At 41.1% G+C, this 27423-nt stretch overlaps 1 protein-coding gene across 2 annotated transcripts in view; it reads right to left on the reverse strand.

Annotated features, from left to right (window-relative positions):
• The window catches only part of Kdm4a (lysine demethylase 4A), a 52165-nt gene that overhangs the window by 15860 nt on the left and 8882 nt on the right, over positions 1 to 27423 (reverse strand). For both annotated transcript variants that reach the window (XM_076860601.2, XM_076860602.2), the window contains exons 4-13: positions 26752 to 26866; positions 24713 to 24906; positions 21692 to 21741; positions 20950 to 21053; positions 20277 to 20414; positions 19029 to 19276; positions 18041 to 18240; positions 15218 to 15588; positions 4670 to 4790; positions 194 to 375 (exon numbers count right to left, since the gene is read on the reverse strand). In XM_076860601.2, the coding sequence (XP_076716716.1) occupies positions 194 to 375; positions 4670 to 4790; positions 15218 to 15588; positions 18041 to 18240; positions 19029 to 19276; positions 20277 to 20414; positions 20950 to 21053; positions 21692 to 21741; positions 24713 to 24906; positions 26752 to 26866 (1723 nt within the window). The remainder of the gene's footprint in view (positions 1 to 193; positions 376 to 4669; positions 4791 to 15217; positions 15589 to 18040; positions 18241 to 19028; positions 19277 to 20276; positions 20415 to 20949; positions 21054 to 21691; positions 21742 to 24712; positions 24907 to 26751; positions 26867 to 27423) is intronic.

A 27423-nucleotide genomic window follows, 5' to 3' on the forward strand; every position in this document is an offset into this window, starting at 1 on the left:
ACTTCTCTTTTGAGACTCAGTACTTTTTTTTCCTCAATCTATTCCCAAATTCCTATTTCACATGAGTGGGGCAAAAGAGGAAAATAGGGGAGAAAAAAAGCCCCTCTTAAGACAAACAAAAGGTACCCACAATTAAATCTAGCTTCCTGTGATTACTGGTCCTAGGTACACAGAGAGTGTGGAGTGGTCCTACCTGATGGTAGGTCTGAAAGATCATACAGACAGCACAGTGAGGGGCCTGCTGGGCCATGGTCTCATTGAATTCTTTTTCAGCCTCAAAGTTCGGAGGTCGGTTCTGCCACAGATGGCTCAAGGGCTTGGCCCAGGCCTCTGTCTCCTCAGCCTCCTCCTCAGGGGACAGCTGTTCAGAGGTCTCTAGGAGAGAAAAAGAAACATAAATCAGCACCAGCCATGCACACGAATGGTATGGCCTAAAGAGCAGATAAGCTCAGTCAGGACTCCTAGACCTTGGTTTGGACTGAACCAAAGACTCCTAAGGGTTGCAAAGGCCAAGGGTAAAATGATTATCAACAGACCCCTTTACTGTATGTATATACGTGACTGCATGACCAATGTGATTCTGTAACCTGTACTCTCAGAAAAATGAGAAATTATATCCCATCTGATTCAAATGTATGATATGTCAAGATCATTGTACTGTCATGTTTATCTAATTAAAACAAATAAAATTTAAAAAAAAACCAAACAAACAGACCCCTTTGGTACCTAGATGATGTTATGGGTTGTGGAGAGTGATGACAGTGATTGGGAGACCAGTATCTGAGACTGGGGTCACCGATGACTTCATGGCTGTGGCATGCGTGATAACTGGGAAAGTTTCTATTCAAAGGTGTAGAATGCCCAATTGCTATGGTAATGCTCTCCACAGGGAGACCCTGTTGCTAGTCTTATCAGCTTCAACCTTGCTCTCAGGCACACAGCTCCTGGAAATGAAGGAACTTCTTTGCTAAGATAACCAGTTCCACTGCTCCTGAATCTGCCACAAATTAACTTTAAACAATGGACTTTCTTGAGCATTTCCAACATTGCATACTGCAACTGCAGAATGTAACTGAGTAAATAGCTGCATACTGTTGCTAACTCCTATAACTTTCATGAATACAAAGAATAATGCTTGCATAGTCTTTAATCTGATTAATGAGACATATATAATAAAGATTGCTGGTGTAATTCTTTAGACCTGTTTCTTCATCAGAGAGCGGTGCTCCACCCGATCCCAGCTTTACCTTCAAGATCTGCTTGTGTGACTCTTTATTTTTTCTTATCCCCTATCGCCCTCGACAGAACCTGCTAGTTTGGCCACGTTGGTCGCAGCAGTGGGTCTTACCTGTACCATTTCTCTGGCAAGAATAATTAATGGTCTCTACTCTTCCTTTTACCCAGGAGCTCAGCCTGTTCCGCTCCCCTTAACAGCTGCCACATTCAACCCGCTGCCCTCTCCAAGACAGCAAAGTGAGGCTCCATCTTCCTTCCCTCTGTTATTAGTTGCCTCTAAAATGTCAGCACCATAAGTCCTTTCCCTTCATGAATTTTCCCTTCAGTAGTACTAAAGGGAAAAAAGGAAGGAAAAATAAAAGGGAACTGGCAAACTTTAAAGTTTGTCACATGATGGTCCTTGGTCAGGACTTGCCAGCTTCCCCTGGAAAGGTCAGTGGGTATCTGCCTATTATGAGCAGGGAATCCCCAATTCCTCCTGGCTCTGCCTAAGAGGAGAGCAGTGCCACATGTCCACAGTGAATCCTTATCTTAGCCCTACAATGTAATGCTAAGACTGACCAGAGGCTGGCCAATAACAGCCTGTGTGCCGAATCCAGTGTCTCAGGAAGCTAAGAATTAAATTTATATTTTTAAGAGTTGTATTAGGTATCCCCATGTTCCTTTCTGGCAGTAAAGACAAATAATTTTCTAATCTGCCTCACAGTCATGTTCAATATGAAGGGATCTGGCAACTGCCATTGTGTGGAGACTCAGTGAAGGCCACTGAAGCATAAGGAGACCAGTGCAGGCAAGTAAAAGTAACCCCTCAGAGCCTCACTGTTCGAATCCAGTCAGGAGCCATGGTGCCCACAGATTTGTCTCATAACCTTGGTCTAAAAAAGAGTGTCTGAGATGTGATGAAAGAAACAAAAACAGGCTCATAATAACAACTAAAAACGTAAAACACTGACGTCTGTTCTACTTTACAAAGTCAAAAGTGGCCAAAATCATTCCATATGTGAATACTGAATGATGAAGGAAAATGTTCACTGTGTTAAGTGAAAATTGCAAGAATCAAAATTTTAACAGTTCACATATGTGAAACTTCACAGAGACTTATAGTTAATTCTTAACATTTCACTAAAAATGTTATGCCTCAACTCCAAATATATATTTTTTAAAAATGTGGGGCAAGGGCCAGGCATGCCTCAATCCCAATGCATGTCCATAATTCCAGCAAGTAAATGTTTTGAGGCAGGAGAATCCCAAGTTCAAGGCCAGCCTCAGCAACTTAGCAAGACCCTGTCTTAAAATAAAAAATAGAAAGAATTAATGATGTAGCTCAGTGGTAAAGCACCCCTGGGTTCAATTCCTAGCACACAAAAAAATTTAAATTTTTTTTAAAATGGGGTAAGGATATACCAGACTAAAAGAGACTAAAGAAAGCCAACTTACATGTATAATGTATAATCCTAAAACACATTATTGGGGTGAGCAGGAAAAGAAAGATCTGGTTGGAGGATAAGAAAATGTTATGGAGCTACTGTCCTAGGTATGACAGCAGTCTAGTATTTAAGGGAGAATCCTTCTTAGGAAATGTGCCTATTGCTATATTAAAATGAAGTAACCTGATGATTACAACTTACTTTCAAAGAATGTGAAAGACAGGTGTGTATATGTATATGTACATAAACTAAGTTACTGAGAGAAAGAAAGCAATAAGGCAAAACTAAGTGACACTGTTCTGGTTAAGAATCGTTAAAACACACATGGAAAGCATGCAATGATTCCATCTCTTCATCTTACCACATTTGAGCATTTTTTATCACAAAAACCTGGGGGAATTTATCAGATTATTTTTAAAAAGACATACATGGACATAATATGTATGTATGGAAAAATCAGCAAGATGATACATTATATAGTCACTGTGCTCATCTCTGGAGAATAGATGTATGGGAAATTTTCTTTTCCTCTGTAATTTTTCTGCTTTTTCAGTTTTCTACAGTCTGTGTTCCTTTAAAGCATGAAGTGGACAACCACAAAAGTAGGCTGAAGCTCTTCTTGGAACTGGACCAGAGCACAAGCTCAGGGTACACCTTGAGACCCAACTCCAGATCTGGCCACTATTCTGACTGTTCCCCACCTAGCTTATCATAGGCTTTGTACCAAGGAAAACTGCAGAGATGGGGCTCTGACATCAGATCATATGGAGAGGACAAGGTGGGAAAAGGCCCAGCACTGGTCAAAGTAACAAGTCAAGTGACTCCATTCTCCCAAGTGTGCTGAGGCTCTTCAGCACTCTTCCTATTGAGTCCTAGGCTCCAAGCAGCATAGGAAACCAGTCTCCACTACTATTCCTCATTCCCTGAGCTTCAGTGCCACAGTTCCTGGTTTTCCTTGCATAGGTCTCCTCATCCTCTTCTCTGTCTCCTTCACAGGCAGGCTTCCTCCTTCCTTCCTCTGTGCACCTATTCTCAACCTCTGCTCACTCATTTCCGTGCTTTCTCTATAGCTGACCAAGTCTACATCCTCCAGACACTGAATGCATGTCTCCAAACCCAACCAAAGCTATAAACCAGAGAGGCCATCAATTCATCTTTCTCCCTTACTGAGTAACCTCACAGCTCTATACCAGTCACCAAATTCAGCTGGCCTGATCTTCTCTATACTTCCTTCTTGCACCCCTCCCACTGCCATCCTTAGATCTTATATCTGAGAAGCTCAACTGGTACACTCAAAGTCATTCTCAAGAAGCTATCATTACGAGGAACAGTCTTTCTAATGTCTATCTGACCATGCTATTCCTCTGCTTAAAATACTTCAAGAGCTCCAGAATGCCTGTGAGAAAAGGTTCTCACTCTGGGCTCACAATAACGCTGTCTATGACTTGACCTCATGTCTACTTTGCTCCTCTTATCCCACCTGTCACTCCCTAGCTTTACCCTTGAACTTGAGCCACACTGAGCCAAGAACAGTTCCCTGCATATCCACTCCTGTTCCTCTTCTCCATGATTACTCATGCGGTCTCCTCTGCCTGGATTGGAGCCTCTTCTTTCTTTAATCTGTTTGCCCCACTACCCTGTGAGCATCTGGAGGGAACAGACCTATCTTATTTACCTTTGTATACACACATCCAGCACAGGGCTTGGTATCATTGACAAAATTTGCTATTCTGAAAAAAAAAATTAGTCTTGTATCTCCTAAGGAAAGAATCTGCATACGATTATCCCATATTAAGTATGTATCATGATACTCAAACTGATAATGAAATTCAATTAGCAAATTAGATACAAAAAGAAATCCCATCATCTGTATGGAGTATTGGGAAAAACACTTAAGCCATAGGTCCATTCTTGTTTCCGAGCATGACCTTCTGACATCTTATCAAGAGCAAGTCCCAATGTGATGAGCCTCTTTCTCCCTAGTAAAGAGAGGAGACTAAACTTACCATCATCACTGACACAATCCTGTAACACCAGTGGGTGATGGCGTGGAAGCTTGCTTAAGGGCTGTCGGCGACCCTTTGACTTCTTATTCTCTTCCAGGGAAAACATGTATTCATCTGCAACCTGAGCATACCAAAGAGAATCCAATTAGTCTTGCCTCAACTTGACACACAGCAGAGGTTTGACTTACAATGAAAACCAATTGGGGAGTGAGGGGGAGGGCTGGGGATGTCATTCAGTGGTATAACACTTGCCTAGCATGTGCATGGCCCTGGATTCAATCCCCAGCAACCTAAAACAAATATACCAAAAACAATCCTTCTCCAGGTCAAAAAAACCATGCACCTCCCCACTTAAGCTGACTGTTACGAGACAAGTCTGTGAGCCCCACAGGAGCCCAGCTGCCCCATTCTTGGGACTAGGAAGTCAGTAAAGCACCAGTTATAATTTTCCAGGTAGCAGGGTCATCCAGGTTGAAAGTCTAGAGAACATTCAAAGGGGTGAGGGCAACTGAACCATTACAAGAAAAACAGACCAGATTTTCCTTATAAACTGTTGAGCCCTCAGCTCTCATGGAGACTGTTAATTCCTGTTAGTTTTTTCTCTAGGGGAGAATATCAGCCAGAGCAGAGTGCATCTAAAACTCTTCCTTAGCTACAATGGGAAGATTGATTTAACACTACATTTACAGAATGCAAGAGCAGATGTAATTAGGTTTAAGATGTACAGGATTGACTCAGTAATACTACATAAGAGTTTCTTTTTAATCAACACACCTAAAATTTGCTCATACTGACATTAGGAGATGCAGGGTTGGCAAAACCGATTAAGCAAGGAAATGAAGCCTGAAAGAGGGCCACTTTGCAACAGTGAAAAAAACTAATGCCTTAGAGTTCTAAAGAGAAGTAGCAGCACTGCAGTGCCACTTCAGAAAAGATGCTGTAGCTCATGAACTCTACGTGCAACTACACAGAACCTCAGAGTCTAAGGATCACAATTGGGATCCCAAGACAAAACAAACTGTGCACCAACCAGGTATAGAATACAGCCTGCTCCTCCAGAAGTTAATATTATTAATAGGTTTCAGTGTCCACTTGTTCATTCATTCAACACATATTCACTGAGAACCTATTCTGTACAAAGAAAGATCTACACAGGAAAAAAAGGAAGTGTGGAGAAATGGACTGAAAGTATTGTGATCCTGACTCACATGAGCAAGCAAGAATGACAGAATACAGGAAAAAATGAAAGACTGAAAACCTTAGGAACTGTTACTCCTGATGTCCACAAAGACTATCACAATCACAAACTTTCAATTAGACCTACACTACACACTCTAAAGTGGCAGGAAACTACATCAGAAAACTAGGGGTGTCTTAGTGATACAGCATGTACCTCTAGTATGCATAAGACCCCAGTTTCAAACCCCAGCATTATAACAACAAAAAAAAATATGTATTTCAGCAATACTCCTCAAGAACCTCCATCAGAATGAACTGGGCCCCACCTCATTTCTGGCTGTAACAGCTTTGCTTTTGATTTACATTTTCAAATGAGTAAGATTTCACTTAAGGAAAGGTTCTTTGGCCACACACAGTGGCGCATGCCTGTAATCCCAGCAACTTGGGAGGCTGAGGCAGGAGGATCACAAATTCAGAGCCAGCTTCAGGAATTTAGCAAGACCCTGTCTCAAAAGAAAAAATAAAAAAAGAACTGGGGATGTAGCTCAGAGGTTCAATGCCCCTGAGTTCAATACCTGGTACCAAAAAAAGAAAAGGTTCTTTGGCTACAATAAACTGGAATCCCCATACTTGCCAAAAATTTTTTGGTAGTGTTTGCATATGAATGAATTTTGGAGCATGCACTCCAAAACCCACATACACACACACACACACACACACACACACGAATGTATGTATGTATGTATGTATTTCTTTTGTTTTGTACTGGGGACTGAACCCAGGGGTACTTTACCACTGAGCTACAGCCCCAGCTTTTTTTATTTTTATTCTTTATTTGGAGACAGGGGACTTGCTAACTTGCTGAGTATCTTTGCTTATTTGCCAAGGCTGGCCTCACACATGTAATCCTCTCGCCTCAACTTCCAGAATAGCTGGAGTTACAGGCCTGTGCCATCATGCCTAGGCTCTTATGTGTTTTAAAATAAAAATATCCTGTAAAAGGATAAGATAAAAATAAAGTTCATTTTATTCCTATACCCCAAACAATCTTCTTGCACTCCCCACTTTGAAGATGCCTATATAATAGGCTAAACTTGCCATGTTGCAGAGACTAGAAAGAAAAAGGATGAGAATAAAGGAAGCAGAAACAGTGGCGATTTCTAGCTTAGATCACCAAGAGAGGTAAAAGATGCTTAAGACCATGTGTATGGAAAAAGTAGGGGATAACAACAAACCAAATTAAACATGCTGTGTGTGGGACACATGCTATAGATCCATGGTTCTCCCATTTGGAAATCTCAGGGAGGCAGTAAGAAATTCAGACTGGGGTTTAGAAAAGAGGTCAGAGCAAAAGCTGTAAATATGGGAATCCTCACCATCAGGTTTAGTAATAAAAATTTTGCCAGACAGCATGTACCTGCTTACAGTCCACTGGAGCACACACGTTAAGACTAGCCTGGGCATTATAGTAAGGCCCTATCTAAAACCAAAACAATTAGAAAATCAAAAAATACAGAATTAAAATTGGAGTGGATGAGATTACCAGTGAAAGAGAAGTTTGACTGAAGATCAGGTCTTCTGTGGCTACAGGGATGTAGAGAAGAGGCAGACAGGTAAGAAAAAGATGATTCAGAGGCAGACAGGTAAGAAAAATTTCAGAAAGCTAAAGAAGGCACAGCTTCAAGAAGGAGACACCAGAAGAACTGAGCAACTGGGAGTTGTCAGGACTTATTTTTGAGATTAATTCCAGCAGACAGACAATAAGGAACTAAGACATGAACATATTATAGAGCAAAAGAAGGAATATTTCTATTTAAGAAACAGAATCAGATCATAGTTTGAGAAAGAAACATTCTCCAAAACCAAATTTTACAATAGGGGTTATATGAGTATGGTTTTATACACAAAATATTAAAAAAAAAAAAGGTTATAAAAGGGAGATGTTAAGACACATAGTAGAAAGGGGCTTGGGTTGTGGCTCAGTAGTAAAGCACTTGTCTCACATGTGTGAAGTACTAGGTTCGATTTTCAGCACCACATATAAATAAATGAATAAAGTAAAGGTCCATCAACACCTTAAAAAACATTTAAAAAAAAAAGATACATAGTAGAAAAAATTATGTTCCCAAAGGATGCCTACATTCCAATCCCTGTTAATATTATATAACAAAGGAGAATTAAGATTGCTAATCAGATGGCTGTAAAGTGGGTATTATCCTGGGTTATCTGGCAGGCCCCATGTAATCACAATGATGCCAATAACAGGCAAGGAAAGCAAACGGAGCCAACTAGTGACATGATGTGAGAAAGATTTAGCTACATGTTGCTGCCTTTGAAGATGGAAGAGGAGTCATGAGCCAAGGAATGAGGGTGGTCTACAGAAGCTGGAAAGAGCAAGGAAATGAGTTCTTCTACAGCTCCGAAGAAGGAACACAGCCCTATTATTATCTTCATTTTTACAGATTCATTGCTGATACTCCTAAATTCAAGAACTATAAAATAATAAATTTGTGTGGTTTTGAGTCTCAAAATTTATGATAACTTGTCTCAGCAACAGAAAACTAATACAACATAGAAGATAGACAGAGAACCTTTTATACATCCAAATATTAGAGAAAATAGGTGTCAAGATCAAGAACAGCAAGCAGACTGTGGCTATGAGAAAGGAAGATGCCTTTATTGTCCTGTTAGTCCAAAGTGCTTCCTATATCCCAGCATGTGATGCCCTGGTAATGCACAGAGGAAGGAAACATGACCTATAACCTTGAAGAACTTATAACCCAGTCAGAGAAAGACCTGATGTCACAGTATGGAGACTGTCCCTTTCCACTGACATCATGCTGACCAAATAAATCTATTCAAATATGTGGAAATTGCCTGGCACAATGGTGCACGCCTATAATCCCAGCACTGAGGCAGAGGGATGGCAAGTTCAAAATCAGCTGCAGGAAAGGTGAGATGCTAAACGACTGAGTGAGACCCTGTCTCTAAATCAAATACATAATAGGGCTGGGGATGTGGCTCAGCGGCTGAGTGCTCCTGAGCTCAATTCCCGGTACCACCCGCCCCCAAAAAAATGTGGTTATCTTTTCACACTTCCTTATCTCCTAATTAAACATTCCTTCTGCTACATGGCATCCACAACCTCCTCACAGTGCTGCACTCCCTGAAATGTGCTCCCTTTCCTAAATCCCTTTAGCATACAACAACATGATGGTACAAATTCCAGTTCAGCCATCTAGCTGTGGGCCTGGGTAAGAAGAAACACAATTACAAAAAAGGGGTAATAAACTCTTCCCTTAAGGGCTCTTTTTGAGGATAGATGGGGCAGCAGGTAGAGTATTCCAGGTCCCTGCCTACAGGAGAGCTCAAGCCTCTAGAATTCTGTTCCTTCTTCTAACATCTGGCACAAGTGTCAAGGTAAATGATAGGGGCTGGGGATGTGGCTTAAGCAGTAGCGCGCTCGCCTGGCATGCGTGCGGCCCGGGTTCGATCCTCAGCACCACATACAAACAAAAGATGTTGTGTCCACTGATAACTAAAAAATAAATATTAAAAAAAAAAAAAAAAAAAAAGGTAAATGATAAAGACTTGTTCTGTACAGAGAAGCAGCAAATGTTTTCCAATCCTTGTTTTGGAAACTCATTTTTTCAAAACAGCTTGAACTAACTAAACCTTCTAGAGACTGAATGCTGCTACGGTTCATTCTGTAGTTAAATGAAACTCTAGTATTTCAGCAATGAGCAAACCAGGGCACTTTCACCAAAAGTACAGTTTACCAGAATGCCTTATAAAAGACCCTTAATGTGGGCTGGGGATGTGGCTCAAGCGGTAGCGCGCTCACCTAGCATGCATGCGGCCCGGGTTCAATTCTCAGCACCACATACAAAGATGTTGTGTCCACCGAAAACTAAAAAATAAATATTAAAAAATTCTCTCCCTTCTCTCTCTCTCTCTCTCTCTCTCTCTCTCCATCTCTCACTCTCTCTTAAAAAAAAAAAAAAAAAGACCCTTAATGTAAACTAACATAACTGAATAGCAAACAGTAACAAATGCAGCTTGGGGGATCCTGAAGTTGTGTTGGAGAACAAAGGGTACTCTCAAAAAGAGAGCTGTTTCCAAGTATAGACTTAATGCAATCAAACCTCTCTAGGGATGGGTGAAGCTATTTGACTTTAGGCCCCACACCTATCAAGTCTCCCATTCCACCTAATCAATCAGTCCTGATGTCAATTTCTTAGGAAAACAAACCTGAGCTGGGTGCAGTGGCGCACACCCGTAATCCCAGTGGCTCTGGAGGCTGAGGCAGGAAGATCACAAGTTCAAAGCCAACCTCAGCAACTTAGCGAGACCCTGTCTCAAAATAAAAAATAAAAAGGGCTGGGGATGTAGCTCAGTGGTTAAGCGACCCTGGATTCAATCCCTGGTGCCCCCCACCCAAAAAGAACGAACCTGACCTTGACCTTCTTTATAGTCACTCATTCCATGATTACAGAGGGCTCATGGGTCAAGCATGGTCTCCAGAAGTGAGGATGAATGTGGCACAGAGCCTAGCTTTTAGAAGTTTATCTTCTTCACCGACCTATGGCAATTACTTTGAGGAGCAAGTACTATAGGATTTCAAAGGAGAAAGGGAACCATTGAGGAAGCAAGGAAATTTCTAGGAATAGTGGCTTTCAATAAAGGTCGGGTATGACAGATCCCAGGAGACCTGAGGAGACAACCTGCCTCCTTCTACCTCAAAAGCATCCGAATCCTGGTGAAGGTCGCACAACAATGTGAAATATACTATTGCCACTGAACAGTACGTTAAAGAATGGTTAAAATGGCAAAGTTTATGTCATGTGTATTTTATCACAATGTTGGTGGGGGTGGTGAGGAAAAGCCGGTCTGCAGTCATCCCTTCCTTTCCTTCCACATGCACTGGCATCCTATTCCTACCATCTTGTTAGACCCACCAGGATCCAATCACTCCCCTCTCCCCCATTTCCTTCAACTTCCCTGGCCTGGCAGGTTCCTGCCCTTTAATACAAGGCACCCATAGTCACATCTTGAGTACTTGAGTACTTCTCCCCTGGCTCTGGACAAATTCTCTCCTTGTTCCCCTGACCTAATTCTCAAAATAAAAAATAAGAAGGGCTAAAGATGTGGCTGAGTGGTCAAGCACCTCTGGGTTCAATCCCTAATACCAAAAATAAATAAAGATTTAAAAATAAAAATACATCTAAAATAGGGAAGAAATGGCATAGTATATGGGCTTTGCTTTCAAAAAAAAAAAAAAGATCAACAAGTAAAAACAATGGGTAAAGAAAATGTGACGAGAGCCTAACAACTATTAAGATATAAGTAGTATGTGCAGGCTCCCTGCATTATTGACTTTGCATTTTTTGCCTGCATTTAAAAGAATATGGAAATAGTAGAATGAATCAGACATTATTACACTATGTGCATATGTTTACATGATCTGTGTAACTATATCATGTACAACCAGACGAATGGGAAGTTATACTCCATTTATATGTCATATATCAAAATGCATTCTATTATCATGTATAACTAATTAGAACAAATTAATATTAATAATAATATATTAATATATATATAATATTAATATAACATGCTAATATTATTGGTATAATATTAATATAAATTTTTAAAATATGGGCTGCAATTGTATCTCAGGGATAGAGCTCTTGCCTAGCATGTGTGAGGCACTGGGTCCAATCCTCAGCACCACATAAAATAAATTTTAAAGAGGTATAACAAAATACAATAACATTTTTTTCAATTAAAAAAAATGGGGCTGGGGTTAAAGAGGTACAACAAAATAACTTTTTTTTTTTCAATTAAAAAAAAAATTGGGGCTAGGGTTATGGCTCAGCAGTAGAGTGCTCGCCTCACTGTGCAAGGCCCTGAGTTCGGTCCTCAGCACCACATAAAAATAAATAAAGGTACTGTGTCCAACTACAACTAAAAAAATGAATGAATGAATAAAGAAAGAAATGAATAAATAAATAAATAAAATCACACACACCATGGAAGCTCTTGGTCTCCAAACTCAGATTAGGAGTAAGGGGCCTTCTTCTGCCAGCTCACCGTTCCCCCTCAAGCCTCTCACCGTGTTCAGGCTTTTTCTTTTTCTTTTATTTTGGGAACCACTGAGCTATATTCCTAGTCCTTTCTATTTTTCATTTTGAGATAGGGTCATGCTAAGTTACTGAGACTGCCCTGGAACTTGCAATCCTTCTGCCTCAGCCTCCAAAGTAGCTGGGATTACCAGTTCTTGGTGCCCACTAATTGTATCCAGGGTCTTTTACAATCCTATATGACTGAGACAAAGTCAACCTCTGACCCCAGTGTGCTATCATCACCATGTAGAACATCTTCCTCTCCTAGATTCTTGCATCAATTTCATTCTGTCTACCTGGCATACTCTTTATAACCTCTTGGCTCAGGCAAAATGCCTCCTTCTCTACAGCCATCCTGAGCTCCTCTCCCAACCAGAGGCTAAGCTGCCAAATCTTCAGCTGATCCTAAATCACCTATCATCAAGTGCTGGAATTATGTACTCCTGTCTATAACTCTAGTTCTTGAGGAACTTGAGTTCCTTAAAGGCACAGTCCTGGCCACAGTAGACAGGCCATAAGTGATTAAAAAGCAGAGCAATGAGGCAGTGCAGTCACAGTATTTTTGGAGAATTTAAGTTGTTTAAGCCAGCCAGCACATGCTGGAGTAGATGGATGACTTCCCCATCAGGCTAAAACTGAGAAGTTCACACAGAAAGGAAAAGGAACCAGGAAGGCTTGTGAGCAGAGCACTGAACAGAGGCTTGTTGGAAACATCCTTTGCCTGCAGATTTCCATGTGGAAGGATTCCTGGTTTCTCTCACTGCCTTGAATGTGTTAAGTATGCACCACCACTTAGCCAGGATCTATCTTTTGCAGAAAAGAGTGTTCTAGTCTTATTCTTATAATGTGGATGCTGACTGGAAAATACTTTTCCCCAGGAGGAGCCTGTGATTATCAGGACTGCCTATGACTAGGTAGATCATCCATCAAATTGAGATTAAATGAGTAGAAGGGTCATTTGGCCATAGGTTAAAAGTCATTTTGTTCAATCATGTTAATTGTTAATATGATAACATACAAAGCTCCATATGCCTGATTCTTCTATAACTTAACTGATTTAAAATTTGGGAAGAAAAGAGATGGATATCATGGAATTTTTTATTCCTTCTTTGCATGCTTTCAAAAAAAAAAACAAAACAGAAAAATGTGATGCTAAAAAAATTAAATTAAGGGGGCTGGGGTTATGGCTTAGCAGTAGAGTGCTTGCCTAGCACATGCAAGGCCCTGGGTTTGATTCTTAGCACCACATGAAAATAAATAAATAAATAAAGGTATTGTGTCCAACTACAACTAAAAATTAAATTTTTTTTAAATTAATTTAACAGTAAAGCATAGACTGAACAATGCATATGAAGTGTTAGTATATAATAAGTCTTTGCTACTTCTTAGTTGCTTTCTGATCACGATGGAAACCAGAGGATGTTAAAAAAGCAGGACAGGGTGAATTGTGGCACCACAGAAGAACATAGAGGCTTGAGGGCTTGTGACCAAGAATGGCCAGATGGCAGTACAAGTCTAAGAACTCCAGCTTGGAAAAGCTAAAATCCCTCTCTCACAGATGCTCTCATAAGAGGCAGTGAGAGCAGCAACCAGAGGCAATGAGAAGGAAACACAGTGGTTATTCGCTCATTAGCCTGCAACCAACATGAGATGGATGGTGGAACATTCAAATGGTAAAAGGAAGACTACAGAAACAGCCCTGAGACTCAGAGAACTCAAAGAGAAGAATTTGAGAATTAAAGACAAGGGGAGCTGGGCACAGTGGTGCACATCTGTAATCCCAGCAGCTCAGGAGGCTGAGGCAGGAGGATAGAGAGTTCAAAGCCAGCCTCATCAAAAGAGAGGTGCTAAGCAACTCAGTGAGACCTAGTCTTTAATTAAAATACAAAATAGGGCTAGAGATGTGGCTCAGTGGTTGAGTACCCCTGAATTCAATCCCCAGTACCAAAAAATAAAAATTAAAGACAAGGGGAAAAAATAACCATAAAAAGGGACTACAGGCAATACTAAGAAAACATGGATACGAAATGAGTGTTACTAGTTCATCCAAAACAGATACAAAACAAATACTTCAAATGTTAATAATTATACATGAATGATGAGTGAGCATGGGAACTCATGATGGCATTCTATTTCCATGTACTTTAGAAATTTTTCAATAAAAACTGTTTTGTTTTTAAACCCAGGGGCACTTTACCACTGAGCCACATCCCCAGCCCTTTTTTAAGAGAGGATCTCGCTAATTTGCTTAGGGCCTAAATTGCTGAGGCTGGCCTCAAACTTGAGATCCTTCTGCCTCAGCTTCTCAAGTAGCTGGGATTACAGGCATGCACCATGGTACCCAAAATAAAACACTTTTAGGAGATAAATTTTTAAAAAGTAAAAAAGGGACCAGAGGTATAGCTCAGCGATAGCATATGTACTTAAAAGTACATAAGGCTCTGGGTTTGATACCAAGCACCTAAGAAAAAAAAAAGTAAAGGTACAAGATCAAGGAATTACAAGGACCTTCTGCATGAGCTACTACTATGTGCCACTCCACACAAGCAGCAGCTTGGTCCATACAAACTGTGAAGCCATGCAGTAAGAGCAGGTCACTTGGGTAGCAGGAGTCCAGTTGCACCTAACACAGCTCTGAATCCCTCTCAGCATGGAACCATTTTGCACAAAACTAACAAGAAAAAGTTTCTACTGACAGTGTGATCTAGGATGAAGGGTGAACAAACATGTTCACATTTACAGTTTTGGGAAAGTATCCTGATATCTAAAATGATCCCCTATCAATGATTTGCTGGGCCTCCCCAGGAAAATCAGGCTGAGAAAAATACCCTTGAATTTTAGAGTAAAAGGGCCATCTAATCCCAAACCCCCAAGCATCTGGGCTATAATGGCTACCATTCTAACCCTGTGCTTCTAAGGCAAGGAGTGTCAGAGGAAGGGGTCCCACCCCACACTAGAGTACATTCAACTGGGCTAAGGATCTGCCAGTCACTGAAGCTGCTAAGATACAATGCTCCGGATCAACAGTAGAAAATTATTAATTCCCAGTAAAGAACAAGCTAAAAAAGAATGAATGTCACCTGGCTTTTTATATGACACAATAATGCATGCTGGAGGCATTGACAGGGAGTTTCTCCTGCTCTCCTGGACTCCTGCAGCACCTCCACCACACAGGCCCACCTCCCCTCCACAGGATGTCTTCCAGGGTAGCTGACTCCCAAACCACTGTCCGGAGACATACCTCTGCCAGATCCCGTTCACTGATACTTCTGGGGGCACTGCCTTTCTTCCTGATGCATGGCTCTCCCATGGTGACTCTGCCATCCCCTTTGGCATAGCTATGCACAGTGAGAACTCCTGTTTGCCCTTGAGCTTGACAGGAGAGTGGCTCACTGGTTTCTGAATCAGAAGAAAGAGAATCCCGAGAAGAACTGGATCCCATGCTAGCAAATGATTTCTTTTTGGAACCAGAGAAGATAAGGCGTCCTCCCATAGAAGCAGGGTTCACAGAAAGATCCAGAGCAGCTGCCTCTTGTTCCTCCTCATCATCCTCCTCTTCTAGCTTGACGTTTTTGAGCTCTTCAAATTTAACATCAGTGGAGTCAGAGTAATCTGAAACATACATAGACATTAGAAAAGCCAGGTTTCTCCTGAACATGTGAACTTCATGAAGATAATGACAAAACACAAGGAGCATGGGCTAGAAGTAAGACCTGGCTTCAAATTCTGGCTGTCAATTACAGGGTCCTTGTGTGATCTGGGCTAACACCTCAGCCATACAGGCCTCCATTTCTTCCTCTAATTTATCATGTGAGGACACTACCACTTATCTTCAGACCTCCTAACTGTAACTGCTGGTAACAGCCTTCACAGAGAGCACTCAGCAAGCAGCTCAGCCTCTTCCTCACAGTCCTGCAAGAGATGGAAGCCTAAGTTCAGCAGAGGATCCAGATACCCCAGCCAGAAGAATTGCTGAAGAGAAGCCAACCCAGCCTCAGGTTTGAGTATACAGGACTATCTGACTGTCAGCAGACACACCATGGCATCGTGAACAGATTTGTTCAAGCCTGACCAAGACTGACACAAGCCTCTCACTAACAATTCTAACATCATGAACACCTGCTGACTGCTCTGAAGCACTATTGACCACACCATTCTCATACAAATGGACCCTCAAGCCCCCAAGTAAACAAACTCTAAAATGGCAGGCACCCTGAACTTGATCATTACATACACACAAATTAAATTACCACACTGTACCCCATAAACACGTACAACTATACGTCAATTAAATATTTTTAAAAATAAGCCAGGCATGATGACACATACCTGTTAATCCCAGCTACTTGCAAGGCTAAGACAAGGGGATCCTAAATTTGAGACCAGCCTCGGCAACTTGGCAAGACCTTATTTCATTAAAAAAAAAAAGATGCTGGATATAGTGGTACACACCTATAATCCCAGCAGCTCAGGAGTCTGAGGCAGGAGGATTGCAAGGTTGAGACCAACCTCAGCAACACTGCAAAACCCTTGAGCAACTTAACAAAGTCTTGTCTCAAAGTAAAAAATAAGGACTGGGCCGGGCACGGTTGCATACACCTGTACTCCCAGCGACTTAGGAGGCTGAGGCAGGAGGATTGCAAGTTCAAAGCCAGCCTCAGCAAACACGAGGCACTAAACAACTCAGTAAGACTTTGTCTCTAAATAAAATACAAAATAGGGCTGGGGATGTGGCTCAGTGGTCAAGTGTACCTGAGTTCAATCCCTGGTACTCCTAAAAATAAATAAATAAATAAATAAGGACAGGGGATTTAGCTCAGTGGTAAAGTGTCCCAGGTTCAATGAATAGGATCAAAAACTATACAAAAAATGGGGCTGGGATATAGCTCAGTTGGTAGAGTATTTGCCTAGCACAGAAAAGACCCTGGGTTCAATCCCTAGCACCACCAAAAAATAAAAATAAAAGAACAAAAATAGGGCTGGAATGGTGGCTCAGCAGGAGAGTGCTCGTGGAGCACAGGCAGGACCCGGATTCCATCCTCAGCACCACATAAAAAAATAAAGACATTGTGTTGTGTCCATCTACACCTAAAAATAAATATTTTTTAAAAATAAATAAATAAAAGAGCTAAGTACACAGCTTAGAGATAGAGTACCCCTGGGTTTAATCCCCAGCACTGTAAACAAACTAAATAAATAAAAGTACCGAGCAGGATATAGTGGCACATGCCTGTAATCCCAGCTACTTCCAAGGCTGAGGCAAGAGCATTCCAAGTTCAAGGTGAGTCTCAGTCACTAAGCAAAGCCCTAAGCAACTTAGTGAGACCCTGTCACAAAATAAAAAATAGGAAGGACTAGGTACGTGGCTCAGTGGTTGATCACCCCTGGGTTTAATCCCTAATACCAAAAAATAAAAAATGAAAAGGTAAAATAAAGGGCTGGGAATGTGGCTTAAGCGGTAGCGTGCTCGTCTGGCATGCGTGCGGCCCGGGTTCGATCCTCAGCACCACATACAGACAAAGATGTTGTGTCTGCCAAATACTAAAGAATAAATATTAAAATTCTCTCTCTCTCTCCCTCTCTCTCTCTCACTCTTTCTTTAAAAAAAAAAAAAAAGGTAAAATAAAATGGCAGTCCACACTTACATCATCTCATCCCTCTTCTCCAGCCTCTTCTCCTGGTCACATAACTGTCTTCCTCTAAATAGACCACTCCTAATAGTCTATTTAGAGGAAAACCCCACCAGCTTCCCAAGACATGGTATTGCTTCCTGTCTTCATGGCTTGCCCAGCATCTCTGGGGTGCCTTGCCATACCTGCCCATCTTACTTCATCAATCACCTTCATCAAATGTTTCACTTTCCCTCACTCCTCACCAGGTGGGAAACAGGCCTTTCCCCTCCATGCCTGTTCCACCCTGCATATCCCTAAAGCACTTCTCATAGTCCAACTACAGGTCTTCTCACAGATCGCACTCTCTCCTTTTTTATTTCTGATCCTGCGCTCAATACGCACGGCATACAGGACATACAAGGGCTGCGAAAAATGCACCATGTCCTACTCACCTGGGAAAGGCAGGCTATCCTCAACTTGCCGCACAGAGCTGTGGGTGGGCCTCACAGGAGCAAGGGTGGCCTGACATTCTGTCATTTCATACTGTCCAGAACTTAGTTCCTCTTTGGGGAAGAGCTCACTCTGACTTACTTCCTGTGGTAATTCAAGACAAACCCGGTGCCTCTTTGTCCCTATACGGTGCTTGGCCAGACTGTAAAGAGAACAAACCTTCTAGAGTCCACATATGAAATCACTTACCAAATACATTCAACCTTGTGCAAATACAACCTAAAATAAATGCCCAGGGCCTGTCAGTACTGGTTCAAAACTCGGGGCCACCTCTTGTTTGTGTGATCTGAACCAAAAGACTTGACCTCTCTGAACTTAGTCCTCATCTGGAAAGTACAGGTATCCCAACCCACCTCACAGATTTGGGGTGAAGATTGAGAAAAGGTACATGGAGCACCGCAGCAGAGTGCCTAGCCTTTATTAAGTACCCCATAAATGTCCCTCTGGTCTTTCCCACATGAAATGGGAAAAATTCTTCTCAGAGCACTGGCTCAGATCCTGACAACACCAGCAAACTTATCTTCCTACTGCCACTGCCCCAGAAAGTCTTGATCCCACCATCACATTCTCCTTTTCAACAAACATTCTGGGGGATGTAGCTCAGTGATAAAGCACCCATGGGTTCAGCCCCCAGTATCACAAAAATAAAACAGAATAAAAAACAGAAAACACTCTGATAGGAAAACTAACTTTTGGCACAGGGGAGCCCTACCCCTTGCTCCAGCCAACTACAGGTTTATTATCTTCATTGCTGAGTAAGAGCCACAGGAAGTGCTGAATGCTCCAGCTCTGAGGGTTTTGGAACTTTACTAAGAAGAAAATCCCCTCAGCTGTGGCTCAAACACCCCACTTAGTCACAGCCTTTCCACAGGTTGTGAGAGCTGCCCAGAATCCATCCACAACAGTCAGGTCCAAATGGCTACCAGTTACCTTCTCTTTAGGTCTCCCTCCTCTCCATCTTCAGCTCCTTCCATGTCCTCCTCTGGGCATTCCTCCTCATTCCCAGCTCCTGGGGGAAGTTCACTCTCCTTGAGAAATTCTGCTGCTTCTGGTGTAGGCACGGTATGGTCAATAATTGTGCTGTCCTTCCCAGCTTTCCAAAGTTTGTATCTTTCTGGCTGGAACTTCCTCACAAACACATCCATGGAGATCTTCACCATATCCTTTCTGCAGGAGCACTGTTACAAGTAGCCAGCAGGTGAAGCACACCTTATCTGTTTCTGCCTCACCTCCACAGCCCATCTCCTCCCTCCATGTGGAAAAAAGCATGAGACATTTTAAAACCAAACTGTTCTAGTTTGCAGGACAAGGGCACATTGCCCTTACAGAAACTTCAAACACGAGGGAAGCAAAAAAAGGTCAGAGAGTGCTGGCACAGTAGTGAGTCTACCTGGGCACTAATGAGAGTGCATAGAGGATGGGCAGTGACATGGCTCTGCATCTAGGTCCTGAGATGGTCAACAGCCACATGCCTTTGAATATCTATCCAAAACAAGACTACACAAACAACCCTAGCACTCTGAGCCACGGCACACCTTGTTGCGTGCCTATAACAAAAGTAAATGCCTAGGGCTGGGGATGTGGCTCAAGCGGTAGCGCTCGCCTGGCATGCGTGCCGCCCAGGTTCGATCCTCAGCACCACATACAAAGATGTTGTGTCCGCCGAAAACTAAAAAAAATAAATATTAAGATTCTCTCTCTTAAAAAAAAAAAAAAAAAAAGTAAATGCCTAAGACTTTTTCAAAAGAGAAATCTCAGAATGGTCACAGCAAGAAATATTGATAATGTGGGGTATAATTTTAATTCTAAATGGACTTAAGTGCAAAATCTCACTTTTTACTTCCCAAAGCTAAATATATTTTAAAAAATTCTTTATGAACACAAAAAGCTGTCATTTTTACACATTTCCAGCCAATCTTTCTGAATTTCAGCACTTTAAAGAAATATTCTGGGTCTAGGGTTGTGGCTCAGTGGTAGACCACTTGCCTCAAATGTGTAAGGCACTGGGTTCAATCCTTAGCACCACATATAAATAAATGAATAAAGTCCATCAACAACTTAAAAAACTATTTAAAATATTAAAAAAAAAAAAAAGAAAGAAAGAAATATTCTGACACTAACAACAATTTACTCAACCAGATATTTTTAGTCAGTGTAATAGACATTAAGAGGGCTCACCAGCACGGCCTGTTTGCCATACTCAATCCAACGCCGGGTAGCAAAATTGGTAGACTCTGCACAGTTGAAGCCATGATTAAAGCCGGCATGGTAACCATAAGGGAAAGTGATCATGAACTCTCCAGCTTCTTGAGTCACCTAAAGAAGAGAAGACTTAGGGCTGGGGATGTTGCTCAAGCGGTAGCGCGCTCACCTGTCATGCACAGGGTGCTGAGTTCAATCCTGAACACCACATAAAAATAAAATAAAGATATTGTGTCCACCTCAAACTAAAAAATAAATATTTAAAAAAAAAAAAAAAAGAAGAGAAGACTTAAAGCAGCTGCCACACATGGCAGAGACTATAAAATGGGACTCCTGGGCTCTGGTTCAGTCAACAATTAGCTGAGCAACCACAGATAAGTCATATACTACTGGGGTCTTCTGTCTTGTATAAAATGAAAAGCCTTAAGATACTAGATGCATATCATGACAATAATTAACACTTCCTCCAAGTTCAGCGCTGTATAGGTGACCTGCTCCTCCCATGGCCCACTAGTCCACCCTTTGGGATCAAACTCCCACCCTAAATCAAAGTGATGGTGACAAACTAGAATAAAATTCTGTGAAACAAAGACCAAAAAGGGTTGTCTCTATGTAAGCCTAAGGACTTCCGTATGTAATGTCAGCTCACCTTGTCAAAGGGAATGCCATATTTCTTCAGCATTAATGGGGAAATCAGGGTCATCTTATGGCGGAGAAAAGCCTCACAGCTTTGAGCACTTCCTGGGAAAAAGCCTGTTTAAATGCACAATGGGTCTGAGTTTATTCCATACTCCACACTAGTTGTATAATCCTGGAGTCACTTCATACCTGTAAATCTCATCTGAACAAAATCTTTCTATCTCTGGGCAGACTCCTAAGATTCTACAGTGCACCTCTCCAGATAGAGTATTACATGGGTAATCAAACTTGTTTGGGTGACTGACAACACCCAAGCTGCCTCTGTTCTTAACAGCACTTTGAAACTTTTTAGAACTTTCTCCAGTACTGAAAGATTGAAACTGCACTCTTTTGTCAAAAGTAACAAATCTATAGCATAATCTATCCTGGCTTTCTTGAAATAAGATTCTCTAGAGGTACAAATCTAATCCACATAAAGATCAAACTACGAAAGAACTTGATTTTTACTTTAACAGTTTGGGTTTTGGCAGAAGAACCAGAATCAAAATGATTTGTATAATTTCCTAGTTATAGAAACCAGTGCTTGGAGGAACTGAGACAAAGACCATCAAAGGAAGGACTAAAAGTTACCTTTTTGGATACAGTTGAGCCCATTCCCTCCCTGTAAATCTCTGAAAGGCCACACAGGATCTTATCACAGAAAATGAACATTTGAGAGCTAGACACAGCTCACAGAAGGGAGGAGACAATACCTTTGGCGAGGCGCTCCAATCGTTTTCCATGCTCAGGTGGAACAGAGTACCTGCAAACATATGAGAGCATCAGACACGGAGCAAAGGACAGGAACAGGAGCCCAAGGGCTTGTCCCACTAGAAAAACACACTGAAGCTAGTAGAGAGAACGCTGAAGTTTCCCAGCACAAAAAAAATGACAAATGTTTGAGGTGATGAATATGCCAGTTCACTGATCTGACTTTAACACATTGCATACATCGACTGGAATAGCAGCACACTGTAGCCCATAAAAAAATGTATAATTATGTATTGACTAAAAATAATAATATAAGCTGGGAGTGGTGGCTCACACCCACAATCCTAGCAATTTAGGAGACTGAAGCAGGAGAATCACAAGTTCAAAGCCAGCCTCAGCAATTTAGAGAGACACTTAGCAACTTAGTGAAACCCTGTCTCAAAATAAAAATCAAAAGAGCTTGGATATTAAAAGGGTTCAGTGATAAAGGGCACCTGGACTCAATCCCCAGTACCCAAAATATAAATAACTTAAAAAATGAAATTAACAATACAAACCAGGTGTAATGGCACACACCTGTAATCCCAGTGACTCAGGAGACTGAGGCAGGATTGCAAGTTGGAGGCCAGACTGGGCAACTTAGTGAGACCCTGTCTCAAGATAAAAATAAAAAGGGCTGAGGATATAGCTTAGTGATAGAGCATCCCTGGGTCTAATCCCCAGTACCACAAAAAAAAAAAAAAAAAAAAAAAAAAAAAAAAAAAAAAAAAACCTTTTTTTTTTAAGAGAGAGAGAATTTTTAATATTTATTTTTTAGTTTTCGGCGGACACAACATCTTTGTATGTGGTGCTGAGGATTGAACCCGGGCCGCACACATGCCAGGTGAGCATGCTATCACTTGAGCCACATCCCCAGCCCCCCCAAAAAAACACTTTTTAAAGTTGCTAAGCACTACAAAAAATCTGGAGAAGCTAAGTATTTGACTCCTGGAGCAGAAGAATGCAGACCCTACACAGGAATGTGACTGAATTTATTTCTTCTATATTCACCCACTTAATAAAACATCTATTGGAGCTGGGGTTGTAGCTTAGCAGTAAAGTGCTCGCCTAACATATGTAAGGCCCTGGGTTCGATCCTCAGCACCACATAGAAATAAATAAAATAAAGGTATTATGTATGTCCAACTACAAAAAAAAGATAGATATTTAAAAAATAAAAATAAAACATCTATTGAATATGCACCATGAACTAGAATTTATGGTACAAAAAGTTATGTTGTTCATGTAATAAAATTTTTTAAAAGAGGAAAAAAAGGTGGCATTACATAATCTCAGTGTTTTTAAAAATGCTCCCAGGAGAATTTAAAAGCCCTAATTAGAAGAGGTTAGAGAAAAAATGGGAAGCAGGGTAGAGATGGATTAGAAACCTAGAAACTTGGTCTGGGATCTTCTGATGATTCCATTTTCCCTTCATCTGCATAAAAGCTATACTGATTACCAATAATTAATTACTCCTCCACCTGGTAGGGTGTCTAGACATCACAATAACTGTTCTCCATTTAAAAAAAAAAAAGTGGGCTGGGGATGTGGCTCAAGCGATAGCGCGCTCGCCTGGCATGCGTGTGACCCGGGTTCAATCCTCAGTACCACATACAAAGATGTTGTGTCCGCTGAAAACTAAAAAATAAATATTAAAAATTAAAAAAAAAAAAAGAGAACATCTGAGACTATTTAAAACTTTTGCACAACTGTTAAACATACTCTGAAACTCACAGTTACCTTATTATAATCTACCCTAAAGCAGCAGTGTGCACTGTGGTTCTAGTACTGGGGAAACTGAATACAGAGAATCACTTGAGCCCAGGAATTCAAGGCCAGCCTGAGAAACTCAGTGAAACTCTAACTCAAAATAAAATAAAAAGGGCTGGGGATATAGCTAAGTGGGAGAGCACTTGTGTATGCACAAGGCCCTGGGTTTGATTCCCACTATCAAAACAAAAAAAAAGAGGAAAATTAAGTAAATTATTCCACATAAACAACAAAAATGTCCCCTCCCAAATAAAATAGCCTCCTAATGAATCAAAACAGAGGAGAAAAGTTAAGAAAATATCACCAAAAGGACTTTGACTTTAGGAGCCATCAGGTAACCTCACACAGAATTCTCTAGAGCTCCCACTTCAAATGATCTAGCCAATGCATTAATAACTATAAAATATCTTGATAAATCAAAGAGTGATAATCCAATGTCAGGAAATTTTAGAGTCAACATTTACAGATTTTTGCATATTTTCCAATCCTAGCCATCTAGAAGAAAGGCAGTGGGACAGTACACAGTGGGTGGGGGATGGGGGGAGCACTAGGGATTGAGCTGAGAGCTTTGTACTTGCCAGGCAAATGCTCTGCCACTGGACAACATCCCCAGTCCACCAAATATTTTTTTTAATGAGGTAAAGAATTCTTTCTATCATCTGAAGGAATAATTCCAGTTTTAAAGTCTGTCTCTCAGAAGGTCAGGCACAGAGGTACCCTATAATCTCAGCTACTCAGGAAGCTGAAGCAGGAGGATCTCAAGTTTGAGTTCAGCTTGGACAACACAGCAAAACCTTGTCTCCAAATTTAAAAAGAGTCTAGGAATGTATCTCAGTGGTATAGCTCAGTGGTAGAACACCCCTGGGTTCAATGCCCAGTACCACAAAAAATAAATAAACAGAAACAAAGAAATGTCACAGGCCCATTCAGAAGTTATAAAGAGTGGGACTGCCTGGGAACAGTTCCATGATTTTCAGTAACAGACTAAACTATGCTTTCCTAAGATGATGTTGAGTCATGTGTTCCCTAAAGCCTCATTTCTCAACAGATAGTTTGGCTCCAACAGTATCTGATCACCTCAAAATGTGTCTCAATGTAGAATGTCATCTCCACCCCAAGCCTGCTGCACCAGAATCCATATTTCAACCCGCTCCAGAGGCTTCCAGTGTACATTAAAGGTGAGGAAACCTGTACCAACTATGGGCTGACTTTACCAGGACTTTGGCTCTCCAAAGTGCAGGTAATTGATGCTGTACAGGTCCATGTCTTCTGTATGCCAGGCAAAGGAAGTCTTCCACATGCCAAAGTACAGGTATGGGGTGTTCACACCCTCAATGGTGATCCCACTCTCCTTTTCAACCAAATCCAGAATGGTCTTCAGCCGGCCAATGTTCCACTCATCAACATGCTGCCAAAGAAATGACAGTCCACAGTAAATTATACTTGAATATAAAATGAAGTTATGAATCTACAAACCACAGAGAAGGCTTCAGGAGAGCCTATCATCTCTGATCAACACATAAAATAATGTCAAAACCACAGGCCAGTCACGGGGTATACATGTAATTCTAGTGACTTGGGAGACTGAGATAGGAGGGTTATAAATGGAGGCCAGTCTGGGCAACTTAGAGAGACTGTATCTCGAAATAAAAAATAAAAAGGACTGGGCCCGGGTGTAGTGGTACACACTTGTAATTCCAGCAGATTGGGAGGCTGAGACAGGAGGACTACAAGTTCAAAGCTAACCTCAGTAACTTAGGTCCGGAGAACTTATTGAGACCTTATCTTAAAATAAAAAATAAAAAAAGATGTTGTGTCTGCCAAAAACTAAAAAAATAAAATAAATATTAAAAAATAAATAAATAAATTTTTAAAAAGGGCTGGGGATGTGGCTCAGTCATTAGGTGCCTGTGGGTTCAATCCCCAGTACCAAAACAAAACAACAAAACTGAATCCCTCACTTTTTTCTTTTTTTTTAATATATACTTTTTAGTTATAGTTGGACACAATATTTTACTTATTTTTATGTGGTGCTGAGGTTCAAACCCAGGACCTCGCACATGCAAGGCAAGTACTCTACTCGCTGAGCCACAATCCCAGCCCCCCTCACTTTCAGTTACTACTGGAACTGACACCATCATGCCTCCAAAGGGATTTAAGCAATATAATATAGGAAAGAAAGGAGGTGACAGTTACCTGATCTAAATCCCAGGAAGAAGAGTTTTAACAAAAGATAAAGAAACTTAGGTCAAATTGGGAAAAACAAAGAAAAATGGGAAGTAACTATAGTAACTCATGCTTCTTTTAGCTTCAATTTCCACTGGGCAGAGTCTTCATAAAATGTCTACATTGTCCTTTCCCTGAGTTGTGTTCAGCCAGAAGCCCCTCTCCTAAAACCAAGTTCCCAATTTTTGTGCCCTGCTTTTGTACTTCCCAAAATCTGCAGGCATCAATCTGCCATTCATGCCTACAGGCTTGACTCCCCATCACCCCACAATATTACTGTCAACAAACTTACAATTCACTTTTTAAATATTTTCCTTCTGATAATTTACAAAAATGTTAAAATCTAAGCAATAATACCTAAAACACCTAATTTTTTTCTAATCATCCAAAGGCAGGTTCAAATAGTCCCTCTTCTACCATATCAAAGCAATTCTTGTTTGAAAATTGGGATCCCCCTGACTCAGCCTCCAAAGTCACTGAGATTACAGACATGCACCAAGGTGCCTGGCACCAAAGCAGTTCTTCATGCAAAAAAAAAAATCAAAAACTATACTTCAAGCCAATGCAACTAGTTAAAATAGCTTTTGCTACAGAATTCTGTTTAAGGGTTTTTAAAATCTAAATAGGTTTCTCTTCTTAAATATATACCCCTTTCATTAGTCAGTGATCTTTTTTCTGCAGAAACCACACAGCTCCTCCCCCATCATTTCATTTTCTCTGAACCATCCCACCCTTTCAAGAACTCATCATCTACCACCCACAGACTATGCTAACAGCCCTTGAAAAGAACACCACATCATCTAATTCACATGCAGAGTGGGAGAAATAAAGTTCAGTCACATGCAAAAAATGCTAACAGCTAAGGGAACTCAGCATATCAGTTGGTGGTACATCATTCATTTGTTCTTCCACCCATTCACCAAATCACTTTTAGAAGCCTACTAAGTGCTGGGCAGGAAAAAAAAAAAAAGGTATTATGTTACAAAATTTCAAATATTCTGCACAAAGGGCTTCCAAGGAGCCTCACCTTTTCATAGAGAGTACCATTCACATCTGCGCCATAAATTGGAGGGTTGAATGTGAGATTTTTCCAGTATTTCCGCTCAAGCTCTTCAAACTCACTATAGCGTGGGGTACAGTACCTTCCAAAGTTAAAAAAAAAAAATTGTTAGCCACTTACTGTCACTAAATTTATTAGGCATTATTAACAGTGTAAGACACAATTCCCTGAATTCCCTATATCCAAAACAGCAAGATATTTCAAATGAACAAGACACAATCTTGGCATTCAAGGTTATAATGTACAGTAACTCCCCTCAATATCCCTTCCATGAACTGGACCCAAGGAAACTGGGAAAAGAAGGTCACTAAAGCAGTGACATGAATCCATCTTCTTTTACAACATAATAACTTCCACTGAAGAGAGGCTACTTAAACTACACCCTGCTTGATTCAGGAGTAGCTTAGCCAGTGAGGAAAATGGACTTAAAAACTATAAAGAACCACAGAGCACACACCCATTAATCTCCGCAACCTGGGAGGCTGAGGCAAGAGGCTCTCAAGTTTGAGGCCAGCCTCAGCAACTGAGGGAGGTCATAAGCAACCTAGCAAGATCTTGTCACAAAATTAAAAATAGAAAGGACTGGGGATATAGCTCAGTGACAGAGCACTTGCTTAGCATGCACAAGGCTCTGGGTTC

Source organism: Callospermophilus lateralis, chromosome 7, assembly GCF_048772815.1.
Source record: "Callospermophilus lateralis isolate mCalLat2 chromosome 7, mCalLat2.hap1, whole genome shotgun sequence".
NCBI classification, from domain to species: Eukaryota; Metazoa; Chordata; class Mammalia; order Rodentia; family Sciuridae; genus Callospermophilus; species Callospermophilus lateralis.